This window comes from Plecotus auritus, assembly GCF_963455305.1.
Source record: "Plecotus auritus genome assembly, chromosome: 2".
NCBI classification, from domain to species: Eukaryota; Metazoa; Chordata; class Mammalia; order Chiroptera; family Vespertilionidae; genus Plecotus; species Plecotus auritus.
This window is the reverse complement of record NC_137771.1, coordinates 96,151,940-96,178,837: the sequence shown is the minus strand read 5'-3', so window position 1 is coordinate 96,178,837 and position 26,898 is coordinate 96,151,940. Positions and strand designations below refer to the sequence as shown.

Here is a 26,898-nt window from a genome sequence, read left to right as displayed (position 1 = left end):
ACCCAGGTACTTGCCTTTGACAGGGAATTGAACCTGCAACTCTTCGGTGCTCAGGCTGACGTTGTAACCACTGAGTCAGGGCTGTCTTGAACTGGTACCCCATCAGGGCTTAAGACTTCAGATGTGGTAACATGTAAATTTATAGTATAATTTTATGTTTTTGAAATTTAGAAATACATATTGTCATAATGGAGTGATTAATGCACACACAAACTCCCTCGCTGGCCCCATTTCTTCACCCTGTTCTAAGGTTTTCAGAGTTGGGGCATGTGCACAATGTGGGTAATTCCAAGTTTATCTTCTAATCACATGTTCCACACCTGAGAAAAATTATGATCCGATTAGAGTATTTCCTTTCACACTACCACATTAATAATGAGGCATTCCATTTTGATATGTTTAGTCTGAGTTTATAATGTATTACATATCTATAATAATAAAAGTGTAATATGCTAATAATTAGACCAGACGGAAGGATGAAGCTGGGACTGCAGCCATGGGATTGAGGCAGCCCCCACGGCTGTGAAGGCCTACTCCTGCACAAATTTCGTGCATCGGGCCTCTAGCATAATATAACTTGGTTAGAGGAGCTGAGTTATTACAGTGAAATGGTAGGTATATTATGAATGAATTGTAGACTTGCCTAGTCAACTTCATTGTTGATTTTTACCTCATTTTTTTTTCTTTCTCATTTTTTTTTAAATATATTTTATTGATATTTTACAGAGAGGAAGGGAGAGGGATAGAGAGCTAGAAACATCGATGAGAGAGAAACATCAATCAGCTGCCTCCTGCACACCTCCCACTGGGGATGTGCCTGCAACCAAGGTACATGCCCTTGACCGGAATTGAACCCGGGACGCCTCAGTCCGCAGGCCGACGCTCTATCCACTGAGCCAAACCGGTTTCGGCACTTTCTCATTTTTAAATTGTGAAATATACCATCCATATGAAAGAATGTATAAAATATAAACAGTCTAAAGATAATGAGACTGTGAACATCTGTGTAACCACTATGGAGATTAAAGAACAACCTGCTAGTATGTTAGAAGCTCTTGCTTTTTTTTTTTTTTTTTTTTTTAATATGTTTTTATTGATTTTTTATGGAGAGGAAGGGAGGGAGAGAGAGAGAGTTAGAAACATTGATGAGAGAGAAACATTGATGAGAGAGAAACATCGATCAGCTGCCTCCTGCACACTCCTTACTGGGTATGTGCCTGCAACCAAGGTACATGCCCTTGATGGGAATTGAACCTGGGACCCTTGAGTCTGCAGGCTGATGCTCTATCCACTGAGCCAAACCAGTCAGGGCGAAGCTCTTGCTTTTAAAACTTTATTTTTCTTTGAGTTAATGCTAAACTAGATTTCACATGGATTATGAAATTGAATATTTTCCCTTCTTTGAAGAAGGAAAAAATAGATATCAGAAAACCCATGGAGCTATTTAATGAAAATCTAAAGCTTTAAGCCTCTAGTGTGGTAGAAGTACCATATTCCTCATGAGGGGGTAGTAGTCGTCTAGCCAAAATAAAGTGTGACTAGCCTGCTACTATTTAAGGCATTTCAGCCAGACCCGTGGTCAGCAAACTGCGGCTTGCGAGCCACATGCGGCTCTTTAGCCCCTTGAGTGTGGCTCTTCCACAAAATACCACGGCCTGGGCGAGTCTGTTTTGAAGAAGTGGCATTAGAATAAGTTTAAGTTTAAAAAATTTGGCTCTCAAAAGAAATTTCAATCGTTGTACTGTTGATATTTGGCTCTGTTGACTAATGAGTTTGCAGGCAACTGAGCTGCCAGACCAAGAGTTCCACTGAGAGATTTCTCATTTTAAAATGGTTCTGGTTTTATTTCTGGGTATTGCAGCTGCATTCTTAAGTAGCTGAATGCAAATTATACTTTAAAAAGCTTTGAAAGTACTTTTCCTTTTGAAGATAACTGTTTTCCTGATCTCCCAGATGAAGAGATATAGATGTGGCAGTTAAAATTAATCATTTCTGTCATTAGCTTAATTCCATGGATATCATCTTAATGGACCAGTCTGTAACATTGATCAAGCTTTACAACATCCCAGTAGAGAGTACCTAAGGTTATTTATTTAAAGCGTTATGTTTCTTTTGGGTGGGAACAGTAGGCCAAGTTCAAGTCCCAACTCGGAATTTGTGTGTGTCTCTTTTGAAGGGGGGAAGGGACTCTGGAATATGAATTATCTGCACTTGTTAATCCTGAACATGCTTCTGACTCATGAGTGGCAGCAGTCATGGGAGCAGCTCCAGCCTTTCTCAGCAGATGTCACTGTTACTGTGTATGTTGAAGTATTTACAAAGGACAAAAGAAACAAATGACTAATATAGAGTTCATGTTTATCAGTTTTGCCAAGTATATTTAACATATTCTTAACTAATACCATCTTTATATCTAAGGGATTTAATAATTTTTAGACTTGAAGTGATTGCTAAATTTGGGATGCTCTTAGCAGCTTCCGATGAATGTTTTTATTGTTTTTGTCCAAATTTAGTCTGAAGCATTTTGCTTTTGTTGCCATCATAATTTTTTGGCAACTGAAAGTTAACTTAAATCAAATGAAAGTTAATCTAAGTCTGAGCCCTTATTAATGAATGTCTTCATGTTCCTTTATATAGTAACTTGACTTTATGCAGGTGTTCTGGGGATTTTTAGAAGATGCTTTGCATCAATTAGAAATTTCTCTTACTACCCCATCCTTTTCTAAATAGTGTTGGTTAAAATCAACTTTACTAGGTATTATTTCATATTTCTTCACTGAGAAAAGTTCTTTTACTAATTATAATCAAATATTTGGTAGCTCTTAATTTTTTCATAATTAGGAAATTGAGGTTTAAAATAAAAAAGGAATTTTACAAAGAGTGACTTTGTTCTCAGTATTGGAAATAACTTCTCAAAGCCAATTATTTTTATCTGATTACTTGTCTTAATTATTCCTGGCATGAATTAAATTTCCATGATAAAATGTTTTTCAGGTTAATGAATCAAAAACTATTTTAAAGCTCTGTGATTTTGGGTCGGCTTCACATGTTGCGGATAATGACATAACTCCTTATCTTGTCAGTAGATTTTATCGTGCTCCTGAAATCAGTAAGTTCCTTCAAATGGTTTTTGACCTGGGCCATTATATGTGGTGGAAACAGCATATTTAATGTCTCAGTACTGTTTTCATCGCACTTTAGCAGCTGCACGAGGTCATTCACGAGGAAGGGAACTGTAACAAGTTCATCCTCCTCAGGTGGAATGATGATAATTGGGATAGGAGTCTTGGTCTTGTCTGGCAAGAGTAGCAAAAACAGTTGTGGAAAATCCTTGACTTTAGAAGACTGCTCTTGAGTACTCAAGGTCTGATTATCAAATATATGAATTGTGTGGGACCTTTGTTTTTTCTCCTTGGTAGAGGCTGATTGCACCTCCACCAAAGGTGAAATGATAAAAGAATAAATATACAGTTTTCTCTGCCCCTTCAATTCCTTCCCCACTCCCTCATTTTTTTAGGTTTTAAGTTTGTGGTTCTATTAAGAACTAATGGGAAAGAACATGAAACTAATGCCATAAGTGAGTTATTAAGATTGTGGTATATAGTTCAAGCTACAATTAATACCCCATTAATGGAAATAAATAGTAGTTGATTGTTTTGATCATATATTTAACTTCTATTTTGTTTTCAGTTATAGGTAAAAGCTATGACTATGGCATAGATATGTGGTCTGTAGGTTGTACCTTATATGAACTATATACTGGAAAAATTTTATTTCCTGGCAAAACCAATAACCATATGTTGAAACTCGCCATGGATCTCAAAGGAAAAATGCCAAATAAGGTAGGACATTAATATGAACTTGTATTTATTGAAGATCTCAACAGTAGTTTCCCATAGACTGGCGGATTGCTGACCCTTAACTCATCACTAATGGCTATAAAATGATTTGAGAGAGGCAGGTATGTGGCTACTCTGATTCCTTTAGCTCCTCTCATTATTAGTGGTTCTAATGGTCGAAGAACTATCAAAAGAGAATAGAACTCTTTTCCTTTCCCCTCTAAAGTCTGTCTTATGTTTTTCTCTACCCTCTTGTATTAAGCAGATAATAGGGACCTATAGTTTAGGGTAAAATTCTAATTGAGGAAGAGAGAATTGATGAACATAAACTTGTTAAGCACCATATACATATGTTTCATGTGTCTGTTCTTCCAGAAGCAACAGTGTTCTTGGGAGCACACCCTTATTGGTAACAGCATGAACATGCTTGAGAGCTGAAATGAAAAAAAGATGCAGGTCAGATTAGTTAGATGGAAGGAAGGACTCAGTCATCAGAGAAGGAAAGGGGGTAAACATTGAAAGAGGAACTTGATAGCAGTTTATTAAAAATTGGAAGTTAATTGGGAAAGGAAGGTATCAAGAAAATTCACTTGAAAGGACATCTTTCTGACAAAACTCATTCTTAGTGCTTCAGCTATCATCAATTTCTGTTTGATTAACACAAAGCAAGAACTTCAGTATTTATAAAAATGTCTGAGAGCCGTATCTTAGACTTTTGTGATTTCAGTTTATGTTATGTTGGATTTATTTAGAATAAACAACACAGAAATAAGCTGTTGGTATTTATTTAACTGAGAGCTATTCTATTTCATTTTAGAGCTATTCGAGCATAATTTGTAAAATGTCATTAGGTTTCTTAACTGCCAATAGAAAGGGCCCCAAATGCGTAATCGTTTTCCTATCTAAGAACAAATGATTTTAAGTCTTTGCTTAATCCTCAATTTGGAATAGTGAAAGTACAACTTCATATCATAATTGGTTTAAGCCACTGCCTGGGGAAATATAATAATTTCATATTATTAAGTTGTTTTAGGCACGACAATTTTATTTGCTTTTTATTTTTTTTAATATATATTTATTGATTTTTAGAGAGGAAGGGAGAGGGAGAGCGAGAAACATCAATGACGAAAGAGAATCGTTGATCAGCTGCCTCCTGCACACCCCCTACTGGGAATTGAGCCTTCAACCTGAGCATGTGCCCTTGACCGGAATTAAACCTGGGACCCTTCAGTACACTAAGCCAAAACCGGCTAGGGCTTATTTGCTTTTTAAAAGAGTTACACTCTTGCCCTAGCTGGTTTGGTTCAGTGGATAGTGTCAGACTGTGGACTGAAGGGTACCGGGCTTGATTCCGATCAAGGGCACATGCCTGGGGTTGCGGTTGTGGGCTTGATCCCCATTGGTGGGTGTGTAGGAGGCAGCCGATTGATGATTCTCTCTCATCATTGATGTTTCCATTTCTCTTTCCCTCTCCCTTCCTCTCTGAAATCAGTAAAAATACATTTTAAAAAAATGAAATAAGAGTTAAACTCTTGAGAGCAAGAAATATGAGGTTTTCAAAAAAGAAAGTAAATGCAAAGAGACTAAATTCTTGTGACTTGTTATGTATTAAATTGTTAGTAAGCCAGACTATTGCATAAATTCAAAAATTAAGTTTTTTAATTTTGTTTTATTTCCAGATGATTCGGAAAGGTGTATTCAAAGACCAACATTTTGATCAAAACCTCAATTTCATGTACATAGAAGTTGATAAAGTAACAGAGAGGGTAAGTCTCTTTTAAGTGTGCAAGATTAAATGATTATCTTATTGTTAACAAATGACCTGGTCATACTAGGAGCTATGAATATTTTGAAACATTAAAATAATTTCTTTTTGGTGTTGGCTGACTCCTGAATAAAGTGCATCAGGTTATGAAAAAGATGAAGAAATTTAAAAATGTTTGTGTAGTATGAGTTTATTTTTATTATAGGTCATATTTAGGACCTTCTCATCTCTTCTTTTGGATCACTTTCTTGGCCTGGCCCACTATCTACCTTCCATATTGCTGTCATAGTGATATTTTTTAAAACAAATCTGATCATGTTACTCTCCCTGCTTAAAAACCCTTCATTGGCTTTCTGTTACCTAGAAGATAATATATTTAAATTTCTCAGAATGACAAACTAAGTCTTCTATGATATGAACTCTGCCATCTTTAACAGTGTGCCCTCTCTTCACTGAACTCTGTAAACCCTACCATTCCACACTTGGCGGTTAGCTAAAGAGCATGACGTTTCAGATCTCTGTTCACAGACCATCCTCATCTTACTGGTTTCCTGTATTTTCTCATACCTAAATAAGAATATGTATTCAATTTATTCTATTTCAAGCCTCAGGTGAAATATACATTCTGTGTGAGCCTTTCCAAAACCTCCAGGTTGAAGTAAGGACTTCTTTATTTTGGCCCTGTTATATTATACTAGAGGCCCGGAGCACGAATTTGTGCACCAGTGGCATCCCTCGGCCTGAAACTGGCTCTCCGACATCCCCCAAGGGGTCCCAGATTGCAAGAGGGCACAGGCCAGGCCGAGGGACCCCACCGGTGCTCAATCAGGGCCAGGGAGGGACCTTGGATGGGGGCGATAAAGGGGCACTCCAGGGCATGTCCAGTCTGTCTTGCTCAGTCCCGATCATCCGGACCCCAGCAGCAAGTTCACTTACTGGTCAGAGCATCTTCCCCTTGGTGGTCAGTGCACGTCATCATAGCGAGCAGTTGAACGGCCTTAGCATATCATTAGCATATTACACTTTGATTGGTTGAACAGACGACCAGATGACCGGACACTTAGCTTATTAAGCTTTTAGTATATAGGATGTCCCTAACTTTGTCAACTCGTTTACATGTCTATCTGTTTCCACTTCAGGGTAGGAAGAGTACAGTTCTAACAGCAAGTATTTACTATGCTATTTTTAATTACTTAACTAAGTTTTAGAGTTTCTGTTACTATTTTTATAAAATTACATTATAGTATGATTAAAAAAACAAAACTCAAAGGTAACTTATGGTTCACCTTTTTCATTTAGGTTTTCTTATTGCTTCTTGAAAAGACAGGATATAGGAAGTCACGTAAAAGTTCTAAATGAGTAGATGGTTATTCTTACAAATTAATACTTTTGGTAGACAAAAGTCTGATGTATTATATGTTTTTAGTAACTTTATTTAGAGATACGCATTTTAAAAATTATTTTTAGGAGAAAGTTACTGTCATGAGCACCATTAATCCAACTAAGGACCTGTTGGCTGACTTGATTGGGTGCCAGCGACTTCCTGAAGACCAACGTAAAAAAGTACACCAGCTAAAGGACTTATTGGACCAGATCCTAATGTTGGACCCAGCTAAACGGATTAGCATCAACCAGGCCCTACAGCATGCCTTTATCCAGGAAAAAATTTAAACGAGATGAAGAAGCTCCAATGGTTTGAGTAATTAAATACAAAGACTGAAGAAAGTTCACAGCAGTTTATTAATGTATATAAACTTATAAATATTTCTCCATCAAATTTGAGGAAGCATGATTATATTTGAATTAACACCAAGGGTGATGTTTCTTTTAGAAATGTTAGTTAATCTGTTTTGTGTCTTATGTGAAATTTCACTGTAGAACTGTTTTAACTGCCAAGACTGCACAGAATTATAGTGCTAATGTATATGGTTGCAGTTCACATAAAAGACAAAAGCATCTTGTTATAAAATAAGTAGTAATGCTGGGTGGTTGATTTATTTTTAGCAGACTTGGCTTCATTTTGGTCTTCAGGTAAAATGGCCAGCATAAATGCTGTTTATATTCACATTTTCCTAGGTGTGTGTGTGCAGGCCACAGCAGCATGCCCTTGGTGTAGTCATTGCCGAAAGGGGTCTGTTCCTTCTTGAGCCTGCCTGCAGGGATGGTCTCCTCTTTTAAAGCAGGTTGTGTACAACATTCAGTACACTGAAGGTAAGCTAAACCATCAACATCACTGGTGTTTTAAGATGTTATTTTATTGGAACAACTGACAAATGAGGGATATTAGCTTTGTGGCAGAATTCCCTGCATGTGTGATACCTGATCTTGTTTTATTTTTTGGCATTGCAACTGTGGCATAGTTACAATTTCTGTTCTGTTCATCACATTTAAAATTGGAAGAGTATGCGCTTGATGGATAGAGCGCCTTCAGTGTACTGTTTCTTATTAACTTTAATTTTTAAAAATCAACTTGCTATAGACTTTATATACATTTTGTTAAATGCAGTTCCTAGTGAGATAGAAACAATGCGTAGTTTTCATTTACTAAATTACAAATGTTGAGGCATAATTCTGAAAGTCCTCATATTTAAAAGTTACATAGACAACATAATGAAATTTTTAACTATTTGTATGTCATTTTGAAAGTGTACTGCTTTATGGTAAAAGTGCTTTTCATTTGTTCATTGTTTTCATTATTTGTGATCATGTTGTCTTTCAATACAGGCATAAACCTTCCACTCTTGAACAAAGCAGCTGCTTTTTAAAAGCGGTAATTGCTTCTTTACCTTTTATTTCTTTTGTAAATGAAGCTTTTCTTTAAGAATGTGACTTTAAAGTGTTGTCTATTGCATAAAACAGTTGACACTCACTTATTGTAAAGTGAAGATTGTTCTACTGCATGTGAAGTGGCCATGCAGATTTCTGTATGTTCTCAGTATGCATCACTAGATAATAAAGTCTTTTGTGAACAAGGCATTTGTAGCCATTTTTAAAAATTTTTGTCTTCAGTGCTGGTAAGTCAGGTAAACCATAAATAGTTAAAAGCAACCTTTTGTTTCTTCCTTAAAGTCTTTAATAGAATTATTTGCTAAAGATGTAAGCCTAGCCAAAGTTTATTATTTTATTACTAATTAGGATCCTAATTATCTCATCAAAAAATTCTACAAATATTGTCAGCTTTCAGTGTAGTGAGATAATTCCTGTAGGTTAGGGGGTATAAAATCAGGATTTAACTAATGTTTCTGCTATTTTCTCACTTTTCCTTTTGATGGTGCGGAAAGAGAAAAAAGGAAAACGGGGCACAGGCCATTCAACGCCTTCTCCAAGGGGTCTGATTTGCTGAGACACCAGCTTCACCTTCTTAACAAGGTTATTTCTGACAGCATGTGTAGATAAACATTTAGCAACAGTTTAAAACAAAAATCATGTAAATCAGCTTGGTTTTACAACACAAAGGTATTTATATTTTTAGCATGGTAGAAGAGAATTTTCAGAAATTTATGTAATCTTTTTCCTTTGGGTGGTAAGATTAATTCTTGTCTCCCTGAGGAATATGGAAAGTAATCAGATTTTATGGGCTTAAATAATATTTTAAAATTGTAAATGGGATTTTTTTATTCACCCAGGCACTAATTACAACAAGCATGCACATTTTGGTGCATTCAAGAATGGAAAATCAGAATAGCAGCATTCTTCTGGTGGGTTTTGCTCCACTTAAAGACATGAACTACAGCCAGGAAAGCGATAGATGATATAATAAGCCAACTTTGAATCTACACCCCATCTCTTCACGGTTTAGACTAACTAAACTAAATACAAGGTAGTGCTCATCTTCAGGTAGAGTGAGCCTTGTAAATGAGGCATCACAGGTGCAGCTTTCTACCTAATGGAATGGGTAGAGATTTCCCACCATTATTTACTTTATTTTGGTGATAATATGCTGCATATTCAAGTCTTTCGTAGTTATTTTCACTCAAAATAGTTAACATTTTGACGCTTCTGGTGATTTTCATGGCTTCATTTTATATATTTATTTAAGTAAGTTAACTTCTACTAGAAACAGTTCATCTTATGCCTTCGAAACTGTTACATATTACTTAAAAAACAAAGTTGCTTGTTACTTGTTCTTTGTGTTTTAGGTGCAGCTCAGTGGAAGATGATGACAACCAGAAGACATGAGCTAAGGTTTCTTTTCTATAAAAGATTTAAAAAAATCCTCCATTTAATTTTTGTCTAATTTTTTAGTTTTCAGCATTATGATTTGGGTTTCATTAATGTTTGGTACTTAGATTAGTAGTGGTATTGTGCTCATTTGTAAAGTGCTTGTTTTATCATGCTCTGCCTTTCCCCCATCTTCCCTTTCCTAAAATAAAAAATAGTGGTCAAATTTAGTGATATATAAGACTCTTGAATGGTGAGATTCCTTATATAATACATGGTTTTTAAATTTGGTTCCTAAGGATTATTAGGAAACCAGCAAACATCAAAATAGCTTACATCAAAACGTAGTCTTTAGCTTTGGGTATCTTATCTCCTTGGCAAATGCAAAAGAATAGAAACTGGAATTTTAAGAACACTATTCAACTCCTTTAATAACCTATTCTCCAACTTGCCCTTTAGTAATTTTATTTTTAACAAGTGCTCCAGTCATGGTCTTAAAGCAGGCAAAATATTTAGAGCCATTGTCAGTTTTTCTTCTTAGGGGAAATGAGAGGTGATATAATTTTGATCTTTTATATTCCCAAGTTAAGTATTCCTAGATTAATCTATTTGACAGGATCTCTGTAAACAGTCTATATAAATGACATTATTAGAATTTGTAACATTGCTGAGGCAGAAATTTGGAACTCTGTAAGACCTCTGTTGGATTGAGGTATTTAGTGAATAATCCTTTAAAAACCTGCATTCATGTTTCAGAGTAGCTATATAGTTTTCAGATATAATTATCTCATGAAGGTTTTGCTTTATTACACACTTTATGGCAAAAATGATATCAAGTATATCAAGTGATTGTCAGACTTCAGGGCTCATATGTCTTAGGACATACTCTCAAAGATGTCATAGTTCTTTCTGCAGTTGGGGGAATAGTTGAGATTTTAAGGAAGCATACACATTTTGGACACAGTTCTAAATAAGGTCCTAGGTGGACCTTATTCTTAAAGGTTATCAGAAAGTAGGTTGGAATTTTGAGGCTTTGAAAGGATGAAGGATCTTGTCATAAATCTTAAAACCATCCATTATTTTTATTCACCCTTAAATCTTGATTGCTAGCATCCTGTTTCTTCATTCCCCAATGCCTATCTCATTCCACTCTACTTTTTCTCAAAAATAATTTTATATTTTAAAAGAATTTTTACTTTTTACCATTATAATCACCACTTTTTTCCCTAACTAAAACAAATACTCAGGACATTTTTATAATACAGAAATGTATGTTTTATGGTATGTGGTAGAGGCAGTGAAATGTAATGTTCTCAGATTTGTTCCATGACTGAGAACAAATACTATACTTTACTTGTACTTTAATCTATCATCATTTTGTAGCAGAACTCTAGCTGTCTAGGTAGAAATAAAATCTCTGAAATGAAAAAAAGGAATCACATACCTGAAAAGTTATGCCAAGTAGTTATGGAATGCCCTTTTAAATGTTGGAGATAAGAAAGAAGCAAGTTTTTAAAATGTGTAACTTCCTTCCCTTAGTTATAATGACATTATTAAAATTGGGTTTCATAAAATGTTTCTTCATAGTATCTTAGTTCAATCAGATATTCAACATGAATTTTATCATTCTCTTAGATGGAAGGCCCTCCTTATAGAAATGTTCAATACACATTCATCTGTGTTTTTCACATGTCAATAATGTACACTAAATTGACTTTTAAAATGTTTTCCAGTTATTTTGATAGATATCATCATGGCATCTTTAATTGTTCTTTTCCTTCTATATGTAGGGTAAGGGACTGTTCTTCTGAAGAATCTTTCCATTTAGTGATCAAGATATGGAAGCTGAAATCTGAAAATACTCAATATGCATTCCAATTGTTTATGGTATCATTTGAATTGTAACTTGAATTTTAGCAGCAATGTTCCCAATCAACATATTGGGGAAAATATAATAAAATATGCCACTTGTTACTATATTGTCTCCTGATTATTTTTTTCTTTGCTTGGTTATGTTAGTTTTAAATTAAAGACACCATTTCTTACCTGATGTTTCTTAAGTGCTGTCTTACTTAAGAAGTGCTGGTCACAGATGTGGTTCGAAAATTATTCTGTGCTAAAATATGATTGGGAACTGCCAGGTTAAGTTAAATATTTACTTTAAAAGTTCTCAGAAGACATCTGATGTGCTATGTAAATCTCAGTGGTGAGGAAATATGTGGGAGAGAATCTTACCAAACTACTTTGCAGAACCTGCCCTTTCACACCTGCAGCTTGGAATCAGCCAATTTAGTATGATCATCCTTTCAGACATCAAAACATTTTCTAAGCAACCAAGTACAGAACATACACCAAAGGGTATTGTGTTCATATTTTCTTTTACATGTATTTTTAATTTGGCTTTCTTAGTAATAGAAGCCTAGTAAGCAATGGGATAGCTCCCTTTCTGTAATGATTTAAATAAATTACTTTATTGCAGATGGGGAGGCCTGACGCTTACTCTCAGTCTAATCACTCTTCATTTTCTTCTCTTAAGAAAATGTCGTCAGTGTTTTAAAACAGTGAATAAAGTATTTATGAGGTCCTGTGCTTCTTTAACACATGCAAAGCAGGATTGGAAGTTGAAGGGCCAGTGTCTGGCTTCATAGAATATGCTTGACCACCTGGAGCTACCCGCCACCAAGAGGCCAGTAGACTAGTTTGGTTGAGCCTTGATTTTAAAAAAAAACATGGGCTGAATGGCAGTGGCTCTGGATAGCCTTGTAAAGGCCCCCAGTGTAGTTTTCTACTTGGGCTGGCAGAAGATTAAGAATTATATAATCTAAAGTGGTTGACAAAGGCCATGGGATCCTGTTTTTATTAGGGAAAGTAATTCACAGAGTATTGGGTGGGGAGGACATTGCTGCAAACTTTCAAGAGAAAAGCCATTTTTTACATGTGCTTTCTCTCATTGATGAAAAAGAATTTCTCTGTTAAGATCCAAAGAGTTAAGTTTAGATCTGGAGATCTAAACGTGGGAATTTATGTGCAAGCCAAGTTTAAAATATCCTGAACAGAATTACTTTATTTTTATTTATTATATGTCTCTGTTACACAGTTTTCCAAACGTTTATTCAAAAATAATGGGGAAAGTTTGTCTCAACAGGTCAGATAAATAGACAAATATTTGAATTTGTTTATAACTACATCCCCCCATCCCATCACCCATGGTGAGTTTATCAAAGTCATATGTTTTGCCTGTTTGAACCAAGTTGTTTCCCCCATCATCCTACAAAATGGACTTGAGGTGGCTACATGCACTTCCTGCACACAACTTAGCCTCATTTTAGGGCTCAGTTTAAACAGAAAAAAGATTCCTGGTGACTATATTTTTACTAAGTGATCATGATATTAAAATTATTTGTCTCTGCTTCATAATTGAAATCAGCAATGCTGCTAATATATTTTAGTGATCTGGAAGGTATTGCAGTAGCTCCTTTTTGTTTAGGTCTAATGACATCAAAGTAGTCTGGTTGCTTCCAAAGAAAGATTTGCCCTTACCTTTCCTGTACACCTCCCTCCCTCCCCATCCCCAGCATGCACGTGCACACGCAAACGCACATGCTCTCCAAAGAATCAAAGCAGCCCTTTAGTGTATGATCAGCTTCATGTAACTCCTGAGACTGTTCCCTGATTACCACTACCTCTAAAATGCTCCTCCCTACTCTCCTATAGAGAGTGGATTTTAAACTATAGTTGCTCTCCTTAACATTTATTTGAATTATCCTTTTATTCATCTCTACCACAAATATTCCATCTTGTTGGGGGGGGGGGGGGAAGCATGATAATCCCTGACTTCCTTTGTGTGGGGGTTTGGGGATGGGGAGAGGACTTTTACTTTTCATTTTTACCTTTGGGGGTTAATGTTTGGAGTTTTAATCGTGTGGCTTTATTTTAATGTTTAAGAAAAACTAAATTCAACTAACCACTAAAACCAAAGCAACCCCCCCACCCTGCCGCCCCAAATATTCAAACTCTGAGCTAAGCATGTTACATCAAGTTTTCCTTCAGAGTGTGATCTGAGAACCACCTGCATTAAAATGATCTGGGATGTTTATTTCGTAGGTCCCAGGCCCCGCTCCCAAAGTTTCTGTTTCTGTAAGCCTGCAATTGAACTCTACTTTTTTGTGTTCCTGATTCTTAGGTGCAGTAAGTGTCAATCCATAGTTTCCCTTTTCACCAATGTGAAGCCAGTGGTCGGCAAACCTCGGCTCACGAGCCACATGCGACCGACACCACTACTTCTAACGCCACTTCTTCAAAATAGACTGCTCAGGCCGAAAACCGACTTCTGCTCATGGGCCACAAAGTTTCAATCACACTGTACGTGCGCACCCGCACGAGGTATTTTGTGGAAGAGCCACACTCAAGGGGCCAAAGAGCCGCATGTAGCTCGCGAGCCATGGTTTGCCGACCACTGAGTTAAGCTTTAGCTTAGTTTGAATTTCAACTAACCAGGCTTAAGATTTCCAGCAACCAAGAGCCTTGGGGCGGGATTTCATTACATGAGATTCTGGCTTTGTGGCAGTGACTTTTTACCATTTTTTCTTGGACATTTAAAAGCTTTAGATTTAAATGGAAGAGGGTTGTTTCATGCCTAAACCTACAGTTAGGCCCCAAAAAGAATCTTATTTTCAAATAAAAAGGGCCTGGGAAATGGAAAGTTTCTAAGAATTTATAGGAGAACCATGAGGATCTTGTATACTAACAAAACAGCAACTTCCTTAGCATTTAATGGCCAAGTACCCAAAGGATAGGTCAAAATAATAGACAAAAGAGATTGTGGAGATGGGAAGGGAAAGAAAAAAGATAACCAAGTGGGAAGAGTTTTTAAAAGTCACTGATAGAGGTAACTATTATGTGTGTATAATAGAACACAATAATTATAGCAACAATAAGTCAATTATACAATTTATTGATGGGATTATACAGGGAAACAATCACAACAAAAGAATCTTTTGAGTAGAATAGTTTACTAAGTGAAACATTTTGAAACAACATGCAAAAGATTGTCCAATACGTCACCTTGGGTTGATACATCACCATCCCAGCAGTGATTTCCACAGGTTCTGCTCCATATCACATCAAATAGTGTGTGTTTAATACCTGCATCTCCAAATGATGAACCATATTTTAGCTGGGCTTCTTGAAAGAGATATGCTCATACTGAGATGTATGGGGGAAAATGTTATTTTTGCTCAATGGGTGAGCACTTACCCTTAGCTCTAAATGAAGGTGATAGACAGTTTAGATTCTGAATATAGAACGGCCTGTTCATTGCTAAATGTTTTCGGTAAAGTTTCTTTTTGGTCCTTGGTGCCTTCATTTCTTCCCTCTGATTTTCAGAAAAAGACAGAGGTATTGGTGAAACTGGTATTAGAGACCTTGGTGGCAGACAAGGTCTTGTTGAGACCACTTTAACCAGTGATTGAGTTGACTGGGCAGTAGTAGGACTGGTTGAGAGTTCTTGGCATGGATTTAAAGTGGAGGTTTGGGGATTTTTAAAGTCATCATAAGTTGCCATCAATTGTTTTGTTGTGGATGAACTTTTTAGCGATGGTGGTCTAGAATTCCATTTATATTTGCCAGCACTGTTCCAATTCCATTGTGAAGCATTTTGTTCAAGCTTGCAAGAAGCAGAATTCTTTTTCCTTTTTTCTCTAGTTTTATCTACACAAGTTGTCTGAAGACTTACAGAGTCAGAAAGTTTTGGCTGTTTCATTTTGGGTATAGTTTTAGAGGAAAAGGGTCGTTCGGTAACTGCTGGAGTACAGAAGGTAGTTTGTAATCTTGGCCTCTCTTTTTGTATAGTAGTATGTTGTAATCGTTCCATTTCTAATAAACGAGTTATCAAAGGTTCAATACAGCTTTCTGGCGATTCCACTGTTGCTTTCCAATTATCAGATTTTGAGAGGGCTAATTTGTGCAAGTCCAGAGTATTGAAAGGAGGAGGGAGAAAATCAGGATATGGAAATACTTCATTTGGTTCTTCTGTGAAAGATTCTTGAACATTTTCTATTGTTTCTGGCTTTAAGTTCAGGTCCATCTTTTTAAAATAGCTGAGTAAAGTATCATTTGCTTTTTCATTTTCTGATAAATCACTTTCATCTGTTAAATTTTCTTCTACACTGCTGTTTCTATATTTCAAATTCCAAGTTGGAGCAGAGAAAATTTCACCATTGTTGTTTTCTACAGTTGAACATAAATTATTAAGAGAGTCATTTCTGTCCTTAAGAAAGTCTCCATCAGCATAGGGCCAGCAGAGACCTAATGGCGTCGGCAGTTCAGAGTAAGAACCAACTTGCTTATCAGCTGGAGCACTTGTTAGTGAGTGGTTCAGAGTGAAGAGCCTTATGGGATTGTTGGTTGTATTAAAGCCAGTTTCCAATGAAGGTTTTTTGAAATCCCTTAAAAATGATTTAATTAATGAATGGCTTGTTGACTAGAATTAAAATGCTATTAAATGATAATATGTAACCTTTATCAAAGACTAGTTAATGTTTAGTTCCCAATGGCATGTGCGTATCTATCTTAACAGAAATATGCTAATTTTTAAATATGCTCTAATTATAAACTGTATACATTTTAAAAGAATTAAAATATTAATTGGGCATCCCCTTGTGCATACACAGGTTATGAGATCATTTTAACGATTACAAATGGTTAACTGTGGCTATGAATGGCCATAGGCTAAAAGTGCCTAATTATATCTGTTTGCCTATGACTATATTGTATATGCAATTATGCTGTCTGAAAAGGAGGCTATATAACTCAAACTGAAATTATAGCGAAATGTTTATAGACCCAGAATTAGATAAAGGAGACTATTAAAGAAATTAGTTAGGTTACTTAATAAAGAATTCTACTTTAGCCATTATGGTTTTAAAAAATTATTCTAACAAAAAAAAAAAGCAAAACAATGTCTATCAAACAAAAATTACCCCAGATATAGTCCACAGTAATTTTCATCTGATGGTGGTCTTTTGCTTTAGGAGTAAATACTTCTGGGTATTATGTTAAATTGAAAACTGCAAAAAAGCCAGGCCATAGAATACTGAGTTTAGTTTGTAGTTAGTTTTTGTTAAAGCTTACTAGAAATACATTGAAAGATTTGATCAATTAATTGACATATGTACAGGGTGTTCCAAAAAATGTATATACACTTTGAATAATTATAAAGGCAGTGTTTATTAAAATATATTTCATTTTCAAAATGTAATAGAATCTATAGACATTGTATGTATACATTTTTGGGGGAACACCCTGAATATAGTTTCCTTAATTCTTGCTTCTTTTAAAGTCAGTTTACAGTAAACACCACAAAGTAATCTTGAAAGATTGTGAAAAATATTTTCATTTCTACAGAAAATGGTTATTCATTTTCAGGGGTGGGGAACCTTTTTTTTGCCAAGGGTCATTTGGATATTTATAACATAATTAGTGGACAATACAAAATTATCACCTTAAAAATTAGCCTGCTATATTTGGTTAAACATTTAACTCACCCCTAATACCTTGGCAGGGTCAGACCGAATGATTTCACCGGCCTTATATGGATGGCCCTTGGTCTGGATGTTCCCCACCCCCTGACTTGCCTTTGAAAAACCACAGAAAGATTATTTTAAATCTACAATTGATAATAGACAGAATCCCTGTAGTGTAATAAAAAGAACATGGAATCTAGGGACAGAAGACGTAGGTTTGAACCCCTTTGCCAACACTGAGCATAATGGAAATGAGGATGCCTCCCTTGGAGGTGATCTAACAAAACGATTATATGAACATATTTTGCAAAAATGTTTAACACTGAATGAAAGTTACCATTACTTTTATTCTCTTTACTTGTTGATGGTATATTGAAGAGAAAAAAAATCTCCATAATGAAATATTTCATTGATAACACATTTCCAACTCTAATATTATTAGGCCTTTGCAGTATTAACAGCAAATGCCTATCAAACACATTATTCTGTTTAGTCCTCACAATAACCCTATGAAATAGGCATTTTTATGTTCTACCTTTTATGGGTAAGGAAACTGAGGCAAGGCGGTTAAGGTCACACATCTAGTGGAGCTGGGCTTTAAACTCGGGTGGTAGGATCCCATGTCTGTGATCCTAGCCTGCACTCCACTGTTTGCTTTTCTGTTAATTTCTTGTATGTATTAACTCATTTAATCCTCACAACAATCCCATACGTAGGTACTGTTATACATTTTCTTTTGGTAGTTTTTTGTCCTAGTATTTCAGATAAATAGTTAACTCATCTATATTTAAATTTATTTCACTAATTTAGGGGTTTACAAAAATATCCTATTACCTGTTGTCCATGGTACTTCCTTCTTTAAGAGGATAACTCCATAACTGAAATATCCCTTGTTTATTATTCTGATAACAGAAAAGCCATGGGCAACATTTTAGTAACATGCATTTTTAAAAATAATACTTTAGCAAAGGAGTATGATGAATAAAATCCCACCTGTGTTCTTTTGTGAGCATGCTCTGACAAATTAAGTTCTAGCATCAGTTGCTCTACTGGAGTTTCCAAATGGTTCTATAAAGCAGCAGAAGACTTTTAAACACAATCTATCTTTGTCCTTACTCTTCTTCTAAGACTGATAGTTGTTGTAACTAAGGGATATATAGTTTCAATAAAGAAATATATAGTAATATATATTCCTTTGAAGACGTACAGATAACATTTTTTACTGTCTTCACAGGAATTAGTATAATCTTATAAATACAACTAAACAGTGTTAAATAATGAGGCTTGACTACTATTAAGGTTATCAGTATTTTACTAACAAGTGTTTTATATTTTGATCAAAAAAGGTAAATGAAATTAATTTTCTCACTACTTCAAAACAAAATATTAACCATTTCAACTGCTTTAAGATATTTTAAGGGCTGAGACCATTACCTTTGGCAATGACTAGAAAACACTATAATCACTATAAAGTTAATTTCCATATATAGTATTGTATATTGAAAAAAACAACAAGATATTAATTTAATGACCAATTTGCAGCCATAAAAAATCAACAGCTTTTAATTGATTAAAAAATTCTAGACATGAAATATAAAGTTTAACTTTGAGTAAAGAAGTTTTTAAAGAATATAACAGTTAATTTTAAAATAATGTTTTGTGAATTATTTAAAGCCAAACATTTATCCTTACCTTGTTAATTTTGCCTGAAAGAATGTGTATAAAAAAATAACAATTAATAGTTACATAAGATTGGTTGTACTAAAAACAAACCCCCTTTTATATGAGTGGTTATTCATATGAATACATTTTCATATATTTAAAAATATAAGTATATAGACATCTAGGATTTCTTACCACCTGCTGCACTATCCCTTCCAGGTGGGAGGTTTTTATTCTCAGGAACAGGTACTTCTGAATCCAAATTCCAGTGAGATAAATTCTACAAAAATATTTGTTTTAGTATAAACTATGTTAAGAAAATTTTAAAAAGCTCAAGTACATCATTTGACATGTCCTTTGGGTAGAGTGTGACAAAAGGCAGAAAGCTTCATGACCCCTCTGCCACCTATAAGGGTACCACCAGCATATTTAAGGACTGTGCAATGTTCTCTTACCAAGTTAGCAGCTTGATAACACTTAGTCGGGAAATTGAAAGACTTTTACAATAACTCACGGTTTCACTCATTTTATTAAAAATAATGGCACACAGGTTTTCAAAATTGAGGTTAAAAACATAAAAAAATGTCCACTTCATTGTGTCAAATTCACCAGTTTCTGTATCTGAAAGCCTATAAATCAACCAAAGAAAATTCTCTAATCCTCACATTATATTCAGCACTGACCAGCCCACTACTCATTCTGGGCTTCAGGTGTTGAAAACACTGAGGAAATCCTCAAAGCCAAAAAATGAATAAGAAAATGTACAAATATCAACTGAGTATTTATGTTCCAGACATAGTGCTGAGTGCTATGGGGGGGAAAATGTGGGATGTGTAGGAGAGGATTGTAATAATTTCTCCTGGAAGAGGTGATTATTTTTTTAAGTAATTTTTTTTTTTTTTAGAAATGAACTCAGTTTTTTTTCTATCTCAAATGAAGAAATCATTTGTAAATTAAACTAAGCAATATACAAGTAAGATGTTAGGTAGTATTAGGTGTCATCCCCACACTAAGGAGGAACTGGGAGAATTAAGCTTAAATACCGTCTGAAGATTTAACTGATCCAAAAGGATCATTTCCTGATAGGAAGGAGAGCTGAATCTTGGGAGCTAGCCTGTAGATGATATTTGTTTAATGGTGTGTGAAAAATAAAATTAGTAAATTATTCTATGTTCTCTGAAATAAGTCTCATCTCTATGTGAGAATTACTTAGGGAGCTTTTAAAAGATAATAGTTGAAAAAATACTATTAATTCTAATTTAGTAGGATGAGGATATGGCCCAGTTATTTGTATTTTTAAAATGTCCCCAACAGATGCTCAAGCTTCTCTCAGCTATGTCTGTGACCCTGGTATACTAATGTATAGAATAACAAGGGAGAGAAATATTCTTAAATTAACATAGTAAAGGGAAGCTGATGAACTGTGCTGTTGAGATCATACAAAAAAATTAATATAACCAAGTTTGTCAATTGGAAAGAAGGCCGTCACCCACACGTGAAGCCAACGATGTTGCAAACTCCTTACAGGTTGTGAATTGGTTATTCTTTTTTATATTCCACCTGCTTTAGTAATATTTTTCACAAAATATGTGTGAGAAAACAATCCAATTGTAATTAGAAATGTCTCACGATGTGGAGAGAAGCTGGTTAACTTTTTCTTTGTTAAAAGACATAAAAATTTTCCTTTGGTATTCCAAATGTGCCAAGAGGGAAAAAGCACAGGACAAACTGTTCTCCAAGAGACAGCAGCAAGGGACCTCAGCAGTCCATGGGGTTAGGTCTGAACAACGGGAGCTGCTGCCCAAACGCTCAAGGTCAATAGCATCTGCCATACCTCATGAGAGATGTTTGACACACGCAGGCTGGTGCCATAGATCTCACCATTTCTTCTCCCCATTTTGCTCCTCTGTGTTCTTAAAATCCTACACAGGTTGTGGAACAGGCACATTTATGGGTAAGGTACAATATTGATTTAAAGAAAGCATGAACTTTGGCTTCCCATCTAAAGGAGAGTAAGAAAATATTTAGAAAGCAGAAGAACGGGACTATGATGGTAGGGTGGGGGTAACAAATAAAATCAACCGGAAACAAGGGGCAAGCCAGACCAAAAAAGGGCGGGGGGCAGAGAGGAGGTGTATAGACAAAAGCAAGCTGGAAGATCTAACAGAAGATTAGGAAATTAAGGTCTGGGATGACAAAGGAGGTATTATCAGATAGATAAGTAAAATACAAATCACAAAAAAAATTTGGTGAATTATCTGGAACTTATAAACCAGGGCGGTGAGGTCTGCTATTAATCACCCACAGGTGCTCCATGTGAAACAGAATTAGCCTCACAAACCGGCATGTTTCAGAGGCACTAAAAGGCCCACAGGACCAAACACTATTTTCCACACCAAACTAGCATGGATCCAAAGCCCACTCCTGTTCAAGAGGAAAGTGTGAGAGAACTGTAAGTAAAGCCACTGCAGTAGCCAGTCTATTTGCTAATAGTTTACATTTTATTGTCTCCTAGAGGGGAAGGTGTATCCTGAAGAAATGGAAAACACAGTTCAGGCAAGGTTTGGGTCAGTGGGTGGTGAGCCACCTGCTCTGTGCCAGGTACTGAGGTGGAGGAGAGGAGGGAGGACGCTGCCCGGGCGGGGGGTGGGGGGGAGCGGGGAGGACCCCCAGGTGTGCGCCCCGGTGAGGGCAGCGGACGCGGGCAAAGGCCCCGCCCCTGGCGGAGGGGCCCAGAGACAGGCGGCCCTGATGACTGGGCGCCCGGGAAGGAGCCTTGGGGTCGGAGAGAGGGAGGTGGGGTCTGGAGAAGTGCCGGTGGGGTGCACAGCCCGGGTGCGCCCTCCCCCGGGCGGCGGATGGCTCGGCCGCTCTTACCCCGCCCCGTCGCGGGCCCACGCGTCGTCCGCGGCGTCGTCTCCCAACGCGCTGCCACCTCGCGGCCCCGGCGCCTCCGCGCGCGCGGCGAACGGCTGGGCGGGCCCCTCCTCCGGCTCGGCCTTCCTGCAGCGGGAGGACAGGGCGGGCAGCGGGCGGCCGGCGGGGAGCTGCCGACGGGGCAAGCTGGCGGGCGCGGAGCCGGGCGACATCAGCCGGGGCGGGGGCTGCGGCTCCGCGGGCTCCCCCTCGCCCCGCCCAGTCGCCCCGCAACTACCGTCGAGCGTGGGCGCCCACGACGGCCCGCGTTCCACCGCGCCCCGGGTATCCCTGGTCACGGGGCTGGCGGCGCCGCCTAGGCCCGAGCCTCCTGGGGGTCACCCGGCGACGCTGCCGCCCCCGGGCTTCCTCGGGGCGTCCTGGGCCCCGGGGCCATCGTGGGCAGGTGGCCGCCAGGGGCTCCAACGGGCGGGGTCACGGCCTCAGCGCCCCTCCCCCCACCACCACTCCGCATGGGAGCCCTGGCTTCCTGCCCTGACCCCCGCCTTCAGTCTCCAGCCTCCACCAGCTCCCGGTTCACAGGAAGCCAGGAGTTCTGCCCTGAGCTAAGCGTGACAAGGCTAATCTGAGTACACGTGCAGATGTATGTAAAGTTCCACTTTGCTTATAATATGTAGAACCATAAATACTAACAGTAGAAGAAGGAAGTATTCCTGCCCAAAGCAGGCCTGCCCACCTCTGGTCAGTTCCAGCTAAGTCATTGCTATCACAACAGAAAGAACAAAAGTTGATTTTTTTTTTTTTTTATAATACATTTACATTGTGGGAGGCCACTTTTGCCCTCCAAGTTCACATCTCTTACTTCAGTTCCTTGAAATAAGTGCATGGAGTAGGGGGAGGAGAAAAATACATGTATATTTACACATATAGAATATGGGTATATCATTATATATACTAGTACATATATTATGTAAATACCGATATGTGAGTATTTACGCATTTGTGACTGCCATATATTTGTACATGTAACTAAATACTAAAAATGTTTGTCAAATGTAGATGTCATAAAGCATTGACATTTGAAGAATTTTTTGCTTTGCTGATGGATACTATTGCATTCTGTTGGTTTGAACACCCAGCTCTAGATTCAACCCCCAGAATGTTTTATTAAGCATCTAAGTGCACTGGTTTAACATTTGGGGGGAAGGGATCTCATGCTCCTTTGAGTGTCTTCCAAGGAAAATGCACATGGGTTTCTCAGATCTTTGGTCCCCATCTCCACCCCCTCCCAGAGGTGTCCTCCTTCCCCTGCATTTCCATGTTCCTCTAAGAAAGGCCTTTCCTTTTTTTATTTCAAGAAATAAATAAAATAACTAAAAAAAAGGCCTTTCCTGACTTCATTTTAAAAAAGTCCTTCCCACCCATATTGCTCTATTTCATAAAACCATTTTTATTTCTTCTCTGTACATCTCATGATCTTGTTAGTCTTATTTGCTTTTTAAATTATCTGTCTCTTTTCAGTACAATATAACCCTAGAGGAGGGCAGGGGCCTTTCCTGTCTAGTTCATTGCTGAATCCCACCACTTAAAATTGTGCTGGGCATCCAGTAGCAGCACATTAAATATAGAAGAATAACTGTAAGATTAGCCTATGCCTCTTTGGGTATCTCCCTACTAAGCGTGCTGCTCCTTCAGACTGTTTTCTATACTACTGATCTAAAACAAATGCCCTCCTAATGCCTAAGGTAAAGTCCAAATTATGTAGCCAGGCTTTAAGCATCTGCTCATCACCTTTTCAGTGCCTACAACATGTCAAATACATTAGACAGGCCCCGGCTGGGTAGCTCAGTGTCCCCATACCCTAAGGTTGCAGGTTTGATCCCATGTTAGGGCGCATACAAGAAGCAACCAATGAATGCATAAATAAGTGTTTCCCTCTCTCTCTCCCAAGTCAATGAAGAAGAAGAAGAAAAAGAAGAAGAAGAGGAGGAGGAGGAGGAGGAGGAGGAGGAGGAGGAGGGGAAGGAGGGGGAGGAAGGGGAAGGGGAAGGGGAAGGGGAAGGGGAAGGGGAAGGGGAAGGAGAAGACGTTACCCATTTTGCAGTTTTTCTAAACACTCTCCCCCAGGACATACACTTTTTCTATAATTGCTCCTCTTTTTTATATCCTCCCTCCTTTTATCTGCTTAAATCCTGTTTATATAGCTCTAGCTCACTAATCATCTTCCCTGATATCTCAGGAAGAATAAATTGCTACCTCTTCCAAGAACCCTATTTTGGGTTATATTATAATGATTTGTTTACAACTCCTTACTGTTACATTATAATTATACACTGAGTGGCCAGATTATTATGACCACCTGACATTTGTAGGCAAATTAGCCGTACACTGCCTCATATGGGATATGGAAGCCGAAGGCCTGTTCAAACACCTTTGCTATCTGCAGTTACCAAGATAAAACGTCTCCAATTCGCACAGGAACAGAAGGATTGGACAGTCTACCACTGGAAAAAAGTCATGTGGTCCGATGAATCACGTTTCCAGTTGCATCATGCAGATGGCAGAGTAAGAATTTCACAGAAACAGTATGAAGCATGCACCCCACATGCATGAGTACAACCCTTCAAGCTGGTGGGGACAATGTTATGGTTTAGGGCATGTTTTCCTGGCATGATTTGGGCCCTTTAATTTGTGTGGAACAACGTCTGAATAGCACAACATACCTAAGTATCGTTGCTGATCAAGTTCATACTATCATGTTGATGGCGTATCCCAATGAAGATGGCTTCTTCCAATAAGACAATGCGCCATGCCACGGTGCTCGTATTGTGCAGGAGTGGTTTCAAGAACATGAGGGAGACTTTACCTTGCTTAGGTGGCCCCACAATCACCAGATCTCAATCCAATTGAGCATTTGTGGGACGAAGTTAAAAGAGCCATCAGGCAGCTGGTTCCACAACCATCAAATCTCACAGAACTGGACAGTGCTATTCATCAGACATGGTGTCAGATTCCTCGCATCATCTTTCAACATCTCGTGGAGTCAATGCCAAGAAGAATCACCGCAGTATTGAAGGCAAAAGGTGGCCCAACGAAGTACTGATGGGGTGGTCATAATAATCTGGCCACTCAGTGTACATTTACAATATCTCACTCATTTCAATGCCTTGAAGGCAAGACCTGGCCTTATTCTAGCTAGCAGTGTGCTGGCATATACTAGGCACTCATTAAATGTTTGAAATAATTTACTCCAAAAATAACATTTGCTAGAGTGAATGATGTGGTTATTATATGCCAGGCATAATGCTGAACATTTTATACAGATTAACTAATTTAATACTCTTAACAACACAATGAAGTTGATACTACTAGTTATTCCTATTTTATAAATGACTAAAGAGAGACTAAAAAATGTTAAGCAACTTGTCCCTACTTACAGTTACTTGAAAAACAGTGAAGTGGCGAAATATTAGAGTCCATGAATTTCCAGCTGATGCTTTTAACAAATATATCTAGTTGGGAATTTTTGTTGTTCTCCAGATAGGAGACAAGAATTGTATATGTATGTGTATGTAAGTGTGTGTGTGTGTGTATGCATGTGTGCATTTCACACATCTCCCATCTTTCTTGCTTCATGTTTCTAATTCTGCTTTTTTCTTTTGTTTCAGAACTTGAACTGATTCTTGATTCCTTAAAGTCCCTCTGAGTTTGTCATTAATATATCCTCTAAGGTTCTTTTTTTTCCATATTCCTAAAATCATCCTTTCCTGTTATCTCCACTTGACTCCTCTTCCTTTCTCTGGAGAACTTTTGAACACTTTGACATCAGCCTCAAAATCATGTACCATCTCCCCGCCCCCCTTGTTGAACTGATAGTTTTTAGCATTACATGTTTAAAATGATAGTGACAGGATAGTCCCTGTACAGTATTTACAGGGGAACACTCATTCTAAGTGGTGAGGAGACAAGGTTAAGAGAGAGAAGAACTAAATGTGAAATGTGGTACTGTGAAATATAAGGGCAACAACTAAGAGAACAATGCCTTCTCCAAACTCGAGTCTAGTTTGGCTCAAGTCCAGCCTTGAGAGCAAGGGGATTAATTAGAAGTGGGCTATTTTCTATACTGGGTCTGGTCTAGCTTTAACATCAATTCTTGGCCCCAAAGCACACACCTTCTTTCTAGGCCATCCCAAGGCACTCTGAATTCAGTTTTTAGTAGTATCCTCAGTTTTTAGTAGTAGGCTTCCACTGAAACTAGTACCTCTTTAGCTAATCCAATGGAGTAGGGCAGTGGTCGGCAAACCGCGGCTTGTGAGCCGTGGTTTGCCGCTCTGTTGACTAATGAGTTTGCCGACCACTGGGATAGGGGCTTAATCACAAGGAACAACAACAGCCTGTAATTATTGGAATCGAGAGTCTAGGTCAGTGGTCGGCAAACTCATTAGTCAACAGAGTGGCAAACTGCGGCTCGAGAGCTTCATTTGGCTCGCGAGCCGCAGTTTGCCGACCATTGGAGTAGGGTAAGGTTGATGTTCTCTGTCTCCTGTCATTCAACAAGCCCTTACATCAATTACAAAGAAGGTGGTCTGAATTGGTGGAAAAGAAGAAAAGCCTTGGGCCAATCACTTAGTAGATAAGCATGCCTTGCTGCCCACCTCAATTTCTCCTACTGTGACAAAGGTGACATACTCATCACCAGATAGCTATGTTGGAAAGCATATACATATTTTGATATACATATTTTTTTCATAGTCCAGGGTTATGCAAATAAATGCCAGTAATAACATTGTTTAGTTTCTATTTATTCTGGAGGGAAAAGGCTTCTGTTTCAGTCTACGTCTTTCAATACCTCTCATGTTTTTATATTGCCCATGCATTTGCCTCCCTTGTTTTTCCCTAGATTATTGCCAAGGTCATGGCTGGTCATATATTACAACTAGAGACCCGGTGCACGAAATTCGTGCATTGGGGGGGGGGGTGTCTCTCAGCCCAGCCTGCACGCTCTCCAATCTGGGACCCCTCGAGGGATGTTCGACTGTCCATTTAGGCCCAATCCTGGTGGGATTGGGCC

The 26,898-nt window shown here is 37.9% G+C and overlaps 2 protein-coding genes across 6 annotated transcripts in view; one reads left to right on the top strand and one right to left on the bottom strand.

Moving 5' to 3' along the window:
- The window catches only part of PRP4K (pre-mRNA processing factor kinase PRP4K), a 50,406-nt gene extending 38,664 nt beyond the window's left edge, over positions 1–11,742 (top strand). For 2 of the 4 annotated variants that reach the window (XM_080656213.1, XM_080656212.1), the window contains exons 12-15: positions 2,995–3,109; positions 3,691–3,842; positions 5,519–5,605; positions 7,072–8,577. In XM_080656213.1, coding sequence (XP_080512339.1) covers positions 2,995–3,109; positions 3,691–3,842; positions 5,519–5,605; positions 7,072–7,275 — 558 coding nt within the window. In that variant the 3' untranslated portion in view covers positions 7,276–8,577. Of the gene's footprint in view, positions 1–2,994; positions 3,110–3,690; positions 3,843–5,518; positions 5,606–7,071; positions 8,578–8,885; positions 8,974–9,743; positions 9,790–11,555 lie in introns of those variants that run through there. The other 2 variants (XR_013959934.1, XR_013959935.1) reach the window with 2 other exon arrangements.
- A 2,965-nt stretch (positions 11,743–14,707) lies between these two features.
- FAM217A (family with sequence similarity 217 member A) lies at positions 14,708–21,929 on the bottom strand. 2 transcript variants are annotated; one of them, XM_080657463.1, is made up of 7 exons: positions 21,828–21,923; positions 20,785–20,872; positions 19,146–19,230; positions 18,981–18,994; positions 18,282–18,356; positions 18,123–18,190; positions 14,708–16,211 (listed from the first exon to the last, which is right to left on the bottom strand). In XM_080657463.1, the coding sequence occupies exons 2-7, from the start codon at positions 20,845–20,847 to the stop codon at positions 14,993–14,995; spliced, it is 1,524 nt and encodes a 507-aa protein (XP_080513589.1). In that variant the 5' UTR covers positions 20,848–20,872; positions 21,828–21,923; the 3' UTR covers positions 14,708–14,992. The 2 variants fall into 2 exon arrangements, with proteins under 2 accessions (XP_080513589.1, XP_080513588.1); XM_080657462.1 differs by lacking the exon at positions 18,981–18,994 and having other exon boundaries at positions 21,828–21,929.
- Between the last annotated feature and the right edge of the window lie 4,969 nt (positions 21,930–26,898).

Excerpts from the sequence above, each read along its gene's own strand:
- FAM217A (XM_080657463.1), bottom strand. The coding sequence starts at position 20,847 with ATGGGGAGAAGAAATGGTGAGATCTATGGCACCAGCCTGCGTGTGTCA. Across the intron at positions 19,231-20,784 it reads TGTCAAACATCTCTCATGAG|AATTTATCTCACTGGAATTT; the intron begins GTATGGCAGATG and ends ATATTTTTGTAG. Across the intron at positions 18,191-18,281 it reads ATGCTCACAAAAGAACACAG|AATAATAAACAAGGGATATT; the intron begins GTGGGATTTTAT and ends TTCTGTTATCAG.